General features: G+C 33.7%; 1 protein-coding gene across 1 annotated transcript; it reads left to right on the top strand.

Annotated features, from left to right (window-relative positions):
- Positions 1–717: 717 nt before the first annotated feature.
- On the top strand, positions 718–4,817 carry LOC144547818 (putative disease resistance protein RGA1). The gene is made up of 6 exons (XM_078296505.1): positions 718–1,089; positions 1,380–2,319; positions 2,644–3,723; positions 3,886–4,010; positions 4,602–4,652; positions 4,758–4,817. Exons 1-6 carry the CDS (start codon positions 718–720, stop codon positions 4,815–4,817), a joined length of 2,628 nt encoding a protein of 875 aa, XP_078152631.1.
- The last annotated feature ends 6,274 nt before the right edge of the window (positions 4,818–11,091 follow it).

The following is an 11,091-nucleotide window of genomic DNA, read 5'->3' as shown; positions in this document are numbered from 1 at the left end:
TCTCAATTTGTGAATATCCTGCTTATCATGATTCAAATTGTTTTTGTAATAATATGTATTGTTTGTGCAGCTGTGTGTGGATGGAAAATTACATATCAGATAATTTGTTATTTCTATAAATTGAATAGAAACACACTCAATTGAACTTGCAAATTGTCTTCTCAAAATATTAGTTTACCAACCATGAACATTATTGATTGATATACAATGATACAATAAAGTTTGAATTTGAATATAAATAAATAGAAATAAAATATATTGGTACAGTTGTACCAACCGCAATTTGGTACAACCAACATCAATTACATTTATGTGTGCATGATAAAAATATATTTACAATCCACAATATTTAAGTTCTAAATCATATAGAGTGTTGTCCAATTCTTGTTGTAACTAAGACAAACAGAGGTAGTTCACATTTCTTGCTGGCTTCTATCCTGGGTCGATCCTGAAGCGTCTATCAATGAAAATGGAAAGGCAGAGCAGGTCTCACTTTGATCCTTCCTCTGGTAGCATTTTATGCCTTCCTGTCTATCCGAACTACTCCCTTCCCATTAATTAGTGGCCCCACTCCACCTAAAATATTCATTTCCACTCTCGTTAAATAAAAAATAAACATTCAAAGTCTTCTCCTCGGAACTCTACACATTCTCACATTCACCACTCAGATCTAAGGTTCTTTCCTAATAGCCTCTTCAAAGAAATCTACAGAGCAAAATGGCAGGGAATTTGATAACCTCTCTGCTCTCTCTAGCCACCAATATGCTCCCCTCAATTAGAGCCTCTGTGCAGGCTCCTTCTTCCTCTTCCCCAAATTCTAATAACTCCGAAAGGGGGCGTGCTCGAGCTTTTGAGGAGGATCTGGAGAGGCTGATGCGAACTCTGGAGCAGATCAAGACTACACTGTACGATGCCGAGGAGAGGGAGATCAGAGACCGTTCTGTAAAGCTATGGCTTAAGGAGATGAAGAAGGTCACTTATGATGCCGAGGATGTGCTCAGCGAGTACCGATATGAGGTCACCCGTGTCCAACTAGAGGCAAGAAAGGCTTCTGAAGTCTCAGGTTCTCACAAGAGTAAGAAGATGGAGGTTAGTACCTCGTGCATATAGATATTAAAAATTATCTTACTTGTGCAAATGTTATTTTTCTTCTTGTGTGGTACTAAAACTTAATAGAGGATGCTTGAATTTTTTTATTTATTTTTTAGCTAGATTGGTATTCACCGGAATGTATGGTCACTTGTTATATTATCAGCTTTTCCAATCTAACATCAGAGTGATCACATAATATAATACAGTTCCAATCTAATTATCATTTTTAAGTTAACAAATAATGAAATTTGGCATACTTTATAATATGTACATTTCTTTCTGGACAGTACATTGAGTACATTGTTCAAATTCCGGATGACATGGTTGATCGGCTTAACAAAATAAGAAGTCGATTTGATGAAATTGCGAAGGATCGTGAGGCTCTCCAATTAAGGGAGAGTGATGGGGCGAGGCGTCCGAACAATAAACTTTTACGACCCCCAACGGGTCACATGGTAGATGAGGCAAGCATTTTTGGGAGAGATGCTGAAATAGAGGAGGTAATCAATTTGTTACTATCTGAAAAAGAAAAGCCCTTTTCGGTCATTTCGATTATTGGAAAAGGTGGTCTCGGAAAAACCACCATTGCCCAACTGGTCTACAAAGATGAGAGGGTAACCCGGTGCTTTGATTTATGTGGGTGGGTATGTGTCTCTGAAGAATTTGATGTTGGGAGACTCACTAAAGCAACCATTGAATCAGTCCCCAAAATCAATTACAATTTGAGTGAATTTTCATTACAAGGGAAGCTTGCAGAAACTGTGAAGGGAAAAAGAATACTCCTTGTTTTAGATGACCTGTGGAATGAGAATCAAAGTCTTTGGGAGTTGTTCCTGGTTCCTTTTAAAGAAGCAAAGGTTGTTAGTATTCTTGTTACAACAAGAAATAAAAAGGTTGCAAAGGTCATGCAAACAACGACCTATTTTAGTCCTACTAACTTGCCTGAAGATTCATGCTGGCAGTTGTTTCAGCATTATGCATTTAGTGGTACAAATTACACTGGGCAAACACTCTTCTTAAAGAGAAAAATGGGAAGGGAGATATTGAGAAAGTGCGACGGGTTGCCATTGGCTGTGAAGTTGATTGCAAGTCTCCTTAGGCATGAAACAAATGAAGAGGATTGGAGAGAGATTTTAGAAAGTGATATTTGGGAATTAAATTCATCGAATGATATATTCCCAGCACTTCAGATCAGCTATGATCATTTACCTCCCCACCTTAAGCCGTGTTTTTTGTTTTGCTCTATGTACCCAAAAGATTACATATTAGAAAAGATGCATTTGATAGAATTATGGATCTGTCATGGCTACATTGAGTCCAAGGGCAAAAGAAGAATCACAGAAATTGGTGTTGAATATTATGAGGAGTTAAAACAGAGGTCCTTTGTTGATGATTTTTCAATTGGAGCTCTAGAACGTTGTAAGTTGCACGATATAATCCATGATCTTGCTCGACTTAATTCTGAGAATGAACATTATTCGGTAGAGATCAATCAACCACTTGATATTCAAAAGGAAAACGTTCCGCAAGAAGCATGTCATTTATATGTAGGTGGTTTCTCTGGATATGTAAATCAAGTTCTCCAACAAAATCTGGTGGGTTTAAGAACTCTTTCTATCAAAATGAGAAAATGCAATGGAGATTTAGAGCACGAGTATTGTATAAACAATACCGAGGCAATGGACCTAAATTCAAGCTTGTCGGAATGTTATAAAAAATGTTTGGGAGATTTTCAAATATGTAACCTCACAAAATTTCTAGCACTCAGGGTATTGGAATTGAAAGGGTTTAATTTGACAAGAATTCCTGATTCCATTTCCGAGTTGAAACATCTAGTTCATCTTGATATTAAGTGTCGATATCTTAAAACATTGCCATTATCTATTGGCCTCCTTTACAATCTACAGACTTTAATTCTCGATTGCTATTCCCTTGAATATCTACCTGAAAGTATTGGTTCACTTATTAACTTGCGGAGATTAATTATGGGAGAAGGTGGTTTTCTGGATTATCTCCCGCATGGGCTTGTTAATTTTCCAGCAATAAAGACAATGCAAGCATTGTTGAAAGTTACAAATGTAGCTTGGTTAAAGGATATGACGGACCTTGAAGGAAATCTCACTATTTGTGGAGTGAGTAATTTAAAAGATGCCCAGCGTGCTAACATGAGAAATAAGTGCAAACTTGAAGCTTTTAATATAAACTGTGATCCTGATTTCATCGGTTGGTGTCTTGACCCTGCGAAATCAAACCTGGAAATAATCCTCGGACCAGAAATAAATGCTGATTTTTCTTGGTTAGAATCCCTCCAGCCACATCCTAACCTCAAAAAACTTGCAGTAGGATGTTATTCTTCTGCCACAGTGCCGAGATGGATGTGTGATCCATGTTCCTTGCAATCAATTAAAAAAATCTTGTTAGATGAATGTGACAAGATTCAATCTCTTCCATTCAACAGTCTTCACACTCTCAAGCACCTCATCATTCGTGATTGTCATGGTTTCCGAGTTCTACAGCTAGAGCAACTGTCCTCCCAGCTTGAGAAATTGGAGATTTCTGGTTGTCGCTGCCTTGAGTTGATTACTGGACTGGGGAATCTGGATATGTTGGCTACACTCAAAATTTACGAGTGTAAAGTCCTGAAATCAATAACAATGGATGGACTACAGTTGGTGGAATCTACTGAGCCAATTGGTGATTCCTCTCATGGAAAGCCACATATCGGCCGACAGAGCATTTCAACACTTACAAGGTTGGAAATCAAAAACTGTAAATTGCTTTGTGTTCTGCCAGATGGATTGATTCCGTCAATTGAGACTGCCCTGACAGAGCCATTCATCACTTATGTCCATGTTCATCGCTGTGGTTGCACTGACATTAAAATTGGGGATCTACATAGCTACTATAAATCAAATCAGGTTCATAAATTTTACTATTATTATAATTATTATTATTTTAATATTTAGATTTTAGACCACTGAACTTTTTTGCTTTTATGTAACCGTAAGCCTTGGTATGATTTGTTGACTAATCAAGCTGCAAAATTATCTGTTTCGACAAATAAACATTTCATATTTATATTACTTGTTTGTTGCTGCTACAAAATTAAGCTCTTGTCCAACTTTTTTTGCAGCGTTCTATTCGATGATGTCTTCCTTTGGCCCACAAGGAACATTTAGGAGTCCCCTCGATAGAAATAAATTTACTATTTGATTTATTACATGTTTTGTAATACACAGAAAGAATTTCCTTTTCTCATGGGGATTCATTTTAATTGATTTTTTTTTTCTATACTTTTTTTTTTTGGGTTAATTTTCTATTTATCCTTAAAGACTTCTTCAGTTTCTTATTTACCCCTACAATCTTTATAATATTTAGTATATCCCTCAACTATCTTGACATTTTTTTCATTTACCCATATAGCTAAAAATCTATAGTTAAACCTTGTCATAATTTTTATTTTCCTATTATACCCTTCTCTTTTATTTCATCTCTTTTATACTGACAAGCTTAAAATGCTCACTGAATCATGTTGGCAGTCAGCTTCAGGATTTGAGAAGGTAAAGTTCATGATGAATTATCTTGGTTAGTGTCGGTGTCGTGTGCTTGCATTTTTCATTTTTTTTACTGAGTTACATTCTTCGTGAGTAACTAGTATCTGTCAGGTGTTGGGTGTCATGCCAAAGTGGCATACCAGTCCACACCATGAGAGAGAAAAGGTTTGAGTTGTTCTACCGTCTGGTAATATGGATTTTTATTTCCACCTCAAGTTAGCCACTGTTACTTGTTGTGTAAGTGTGATGGTCCAAAATGTTCTCTGTTGAATTTCTAAGTAATATATTTACTGACACAAGCTATAAGATGAATAAACTAATTCTCTTATTGTTTCAAAACCGGAAGTTAATTGAATAAACTAAACTATGCAAAAGAATGTGCTAGAAATGTACCAGTTCAACCAAGGAGTAGTACACATTCATATTTATCATAGGCATTTCATCAAACACGTGCCGGAGAACTTGTGTGTGTGTGTGTCTCTGCATGCACGTGCACGTGATTTTGCCTTCATATTTATACATATATCATTAAAAGAACAAAAATAAAAAGTTTATTGGATGGATCTTTGATTAGATTGGTATCAATAGCCTACTTCTCAATGAATGTAAACTAAGCTCATTATCTGGTCAGCACCAGACAATGCATCAGGAAGCAATATGTAAAATGTTTTTACTTGGTCTGGAAAATTAGATGGAAACTCAAATGGGTTCTTAATTAGCTCCAAGCTTAATAATATACTCCTCCCTTATTTTTTTACATCATTCAAAACAACAGAGAGGAGATATGCGACACTCTCCAGTTGGAACTTTGTACACTTCACAGAAGTGGATGTACGATTATGGATCCGTATCAAACCCAAACGCTCGCTTTATTCTCAGATCCAAATAGACCTCTTTAATTTTTTGAAATCTGGCTTTGAAAATAACAATTACCACTTATCCAGGCAAGCAGAGTAACTACTCTGCTTTCTCATTGCCTTTGTTGCCTTTCTCACAGATACCAACAAAAAAATGTATTTTTCTCACATTGCACTTGAAATCTCGTATTTCATCCGCTAATCTTTATGACGCTTATTATGTGTCCATTGCACTGGAGAGGTCGCACAACAATTCAACCTTTCTTTTCTCTTTGTTGCTGTACCAATTTTTTAGTTTGTCAAAGGATCAAGATAAAAGAGAAGGGTATAATGGGAAAATAATTTTTTTGACAAGACTTAACTATTGATTTTTATATATATGGGTAAATAGAAAAAAAAAAAGTAAAAAGAGTCAAGGGATATATTAAATATAACAAAGAGTACAAGGGTAAATAAGAAATTATAAAAAACAATTAAGCAAGCCAATAGTCAATTTTTGTATTACCCAATTTTTTGTCGTTATCCTTATCTCTACTATTTTTTTTTTCTTTAGCCAATATATTTGTGTTGTGTATGGTAATTGGAAGTATTAGTTAAAACGGACATTTTGAAGGAACAAAACCTACTAAGCCGATCCATTTGAGTGGAAAACAAATATTTGGTCCCGTTTTTGTTTTGTCATCGCACTCCAAAATTTTCGCATCTTATCTATAGCATTGTCGATCTCAGTCATAATGACTTCTCAAGTTTGTAGTTTTGGCTGTACTATTTCTACATTTTTGAAGTACAACTCCTGCCACGAAAGTATTACACAATTTAGAACAAGGTTTCCTATCCTACAGTGGCAACATATATAGGCCAATCACAACAATCAAATTGGAAAATAAAAGGAAAATAATCTAATCCTACATATGGTAAGAGTCTCCTCAAATATCTTTCAAACTAACAATTAGTGCTAATCAAATGAGATTGTCTGTTTTGGCTATGATTTTTTCGATCTTTTCCAAGATGTGCCCTATATTAGTGTCATATACTTTTATCAATATATCTGTTGACGGCATTTGCTGTCAACTATAAAAAAAAAACTACATATATATTAGTGTTATATATTGAAATAGCTGGTGCTTTACCAAATTACATTTGTTTCCATATAAAAACATTTTCAAATAAAATTATTTCAATTTTTTTCTAATAAAAACATTTGATTCCACATAAAACCATTTTTTTCCATCTTTTACGAGATATCTGTCTAGCTTTCTTTCAAATAAAGATTATGAAATTATTTCAAATTAAAATTTGTTCGCCAAATATTCTAAGAAAATATTGCTAAAACCTTAGGTTTCTATTGGGTGACAAAATAATTGTGAGTCCAACATCTTCCCTTGGGGAAAAATGATTGCAATACTTTTGTTTTGTGCTTTATAATTGTCAATTAATATTAACATGAGCCTTTTCAAGGAAGAAAACCTATGAAGACGATCATTTTCAATGAAGAAAACAAAAAATTATACACTGTCAAGTTTAAGAATACAAAGTTGACAAAGTTAAATCATTCATTTGGGCTTTACCTATATGGGATTTTCGATAAACCCAAGTGACAAATCCTTTCACATTTGAATGCATGGGAGCTTTCTGTCAATTGAAAACAAACATTTTAAATTTGCAAAAAAAGGGACTAAACTGACCTTATATACACCAATTAATGAACACTACAACTTAATATATATAGACAGGACAATGAGATTTTAATTATGTAGTCAAAACCTAAAATTTTATCGGTTCTTCTAAACGACTGGAAATTATATATTTTCGGATTTTTTAGTTAGGGAATATATATATTTGTAGTATGAGGTATTTTTGGTTCCTTCTGTTAAAGAAAATTTTCTATACAATTAATCCATTACCCTGTATTAATTTTTATATTATTTATAAATAAAAATACTGTATTTATGTATACCTGCTATATAATCTCTTGAGCCCAGTCCATCAACACGCTTTCTGAATTTACTAATTGTGATTTTGGAGCAAAGATCTTCTGTGATTTAATCTTTACCATAGAAATATGTTGTGGGTGAAATGTAAAGAGAAACCGGGTCAAAAAGTTCATCACTACATAGATCTTGTACAATACCGACATAGGAAACTAAAAATTGAGCGAGAACTAGTGGGCCCTATGTAATTTCTGCACTCCTACAGCAACAGGGATCAGTTTGTGGCCGCATTTCTACAACTATTCGCGTTGAAGTTGATATTTAGTTGATTGCTCATCCGCAGCATAATAATAATGTAGCTTTAGTGGCAAAAATAGTTGCAATAAAGTTTTAAATGCTAAAAGGGCCGAGATTTTTCTATTTACCCAAAAAATATATTTTTTTATTAAAAATAACCAAGGTTCGGCGAAATTTTTAAAAATATCCAACCCGTGGAAAAAATCTGCGGCCCGGAATTTATTCCACCCCGTAGAAAAAATCCGCGGCCCGGGAATTTTAATAATTTTTTTTTCTGGAGATTATGTTGTTCAGTTTATTTGGAATTTAGATTAGTTTGAATTGTTAAGTTGGAGGTTTGTATGAATTGTAAGTCAGAGTGCTTCTGAATTCAATTTTGCAGCTCTGGTTAACATACCAAAGCATCTTCAAAAATCATGAAAATTGATCGACATGCAATCTTAACATTGTAGAACAAAACTGTGAAGTTTCATACAAAATCTCATAAAAGATCGGGAGATATTATATCTCAAATATTGCCCGAACTGCTGAAGGAGTGCTTCTGAGCCCAACTTTGCACCTCTGGTTAACATACCAAAGCATCTTCAAAAATCATGAAAATTGACCGACATGCAGTCTTGACATCGTAAAACATGACTGCGAAGTTTCACAAAAAATCTCAAAACGGATCGCGAGATATCATATCTCAAAAATTACCCGAATTGCTGAAGGAGTGCTTTTGAGCCCAACTTTGCACCTCTGGTTAACATAGCAAAGCATCTTCAAAAATCATGAAAATTGACCGACATGGAGTCTTGATATCGTAAAATACAACTATGAAGTTTTACACAAAATCTCAAAACAGATCGCGAAATATCATCTCTCAAAAATTGCTCGAACTGCTGAATGAGTGCTTCTGAGCCCAACTTTGCACCTCTGGTTAACATACCAAAGCATCTTCCAAAATCATGAAAATTGATTGGCATGTAGTCTTGACATCATAGAAGAAGACTGCATGTCGGTCAATTTTCATGATTTTTGAAGATGTTTACCTATGTTAACCAGAGGTGCAAAGTTAGGCTCAGAAGCACTCCTTCAACAGTTCGGGCAATGTTTGAAAGATAATATCTCGCAATTTGTTTTGGAATTTTTTGTGAAACCTCATAGTCATATTCTACGATATCAAGACTACATGTCGGTCAATTTTCATGATTTTGAAAGATGCTTTGCTATGTTAACCAGAGGTGCAAAGTTGGGCTCAGAAGCACTCCTTTAGTAGTTCGGGCAAATTTTGAGATATGATATCTCGCGATCTGTTTTGAGATTTTTTGTGAAACTTCACAGTCATGTTCTATGATATCAAGACTACATGTCGGTCAATTTTCATAATTTTGGAAGATGCTTTGGTATGTTAACCAGAGGTGCAAAATTGGGCTCAAAAGCACTCCTTTAGCAGTTCGAGCAATGTTTGAGAGATGATATCTTGCGATCTGTTTTGAGATTTTTTGTAAAAATTTATAGTCGTGTTTTATAATATTGAGACTGCATGTTGGTCAATTTTCATAATTTTTAAAGATGCTTTGTTATGTTAACCAGAGGTGCAAAGTTGGGCTCAAAAACACTCCTTCAACAATTCGGGCAATTTTTGAGATGTGATATCTTGCGATCTGTTTTGAGATTTTTTGTGAAACTTCACAGTCGTGTTTTAAGATATCAAGACTACATGTTGGTCAATTTTCATGATTTTTGAAGATGCTTTGGTATGTTAACCAAAGGTGCAAATTTGGGCTCAGAAGCACTCTGACTTGACAATTCATACAAATAAAATTCATACAAACCTCCAACTTAACAATTCAAACTAATCTAAATTTCAAATAAACTGAATAGCATAATCTCTAGAAAAAAAAATTATTAAAATTCCCGGGCCGCAGATTTTTTCCGCGGGTTGGGTATTTTTAAAAATTTCGCCGAACCGTGGTTATTTTTAATAAAAAATAATTTTTTTGGGTAAATATAAAAATCTCGGCTAAAAGGGATGCACTTCTTCACCAAGCCCTTGAAATTATATAACTTGTAGTATTTAAGTAGCGCATTCATTAGTATATCTATATTTTGAAGGTGTATATTTCATTACACATGCATATATCGATTTGAGATAAATTTTCTTTAGAATATGAGATATGTTTCATTCAACTATTTCAGTAGTCAAACATTTTTTTGTGAATTAGACCCTTAAAATACATGTAATTGTGTTATATTGAATATAAAAAAAGAATACATGTTTTTGTGCTATAATATTCCATCATATTATAGGAAAGAACATATTTTCGCAATAATTATATATATTTTTTTAATATGACACTGATAAAATAGTAAAATAATCTTCGTTTGCTAGCCAGCAAAATTTATTCCTATTCTTTGTGGAGGAGGGTTCAAATGCCCTCTTTTTTTATCTAATTAAGTGATATATGTGCAACCTCTTTTTTTAGCTAATTAATATTTTGAAAATGGATCAATTTCTTGTGTACCCTCAAGACTTCAATACAATTATGTTTACCCATAACTATTTCAATACTTTTTTTGTTTGTCCTTGCACTTAGCTCGCACACATTAAAATTTATATTTTCGATTATAGCCCTCCTACGTTTCCTTCCTCTTTGACTCGGTAGAATTAATTAATGAATTAAATTTCCCTTGTTTAGAGAGCATATTGGATTTGTAATTTATATATTTGCTTCTGTCTCTGGCAGCGAATAACATTTTACAAAATATTTTGAAAAGGAGGTTAGGTTTTTCTTGGTTGAATTGAATACATGTTTCTTTTGTGATTATTCTCATAAAATACTCCTGATAGTGTTATTGACGGTAATTTTAATTGAACAATTTTAAATCAGTCTTTGCCACAATCACAAAATAGGCAACACTTTTTTAGATTAACAAACAGATATCTCAGTATTAATTTCTAGAGGGTTCCAATGCCTCATGTCTTTCATATCTTATCATACCTCATATGCTATATCTTCATTTTTAAAGTCTAAATTATCGATCCAAACTGTTCAACGTGATATCCATACTAAAATATGATTAGAGATGAAATTTTATATTTTTTTTTGAGCTTTGTTTACTATTTTTTAAGATAGATAGAAAATCACTGTTTTTTGAACGGTTCAAAAACAGTGATTTTGTACCTATCTTAAAAAATAGTAAAAAAATGGCAAAAAAAATATAAAATTTCATCTACATGCATATTTTAGTATAAATATTATGTTGAACGGTTCGGATCGAAAAATTGAACTTTGAAAACGAAAGTATAAAATATGAAGTATGATGAGGTATGAAAAAGATGAAACATTGGAACCTTCTCTAATTTCTAATAGCATA

Source organism: Carex rostrata, chromosome 32 (assembly GCF_964058835.1).
Source record: "Carex rostrata chromosome 32, lpCarRost1.2, whole genome shotgun sequence".
Lineage (NCBI taxonomy): Eukaryota > Viridiplantae > Streptophyta > Magnoliopsida > Poales > Cyperaceae > Carex > Carex rostrata.
The sequence above is the reverse complement of the archived record's forward strand: the minus strand, read 5'-3'. Positions and strand labels throughout refer to the sequence as shown.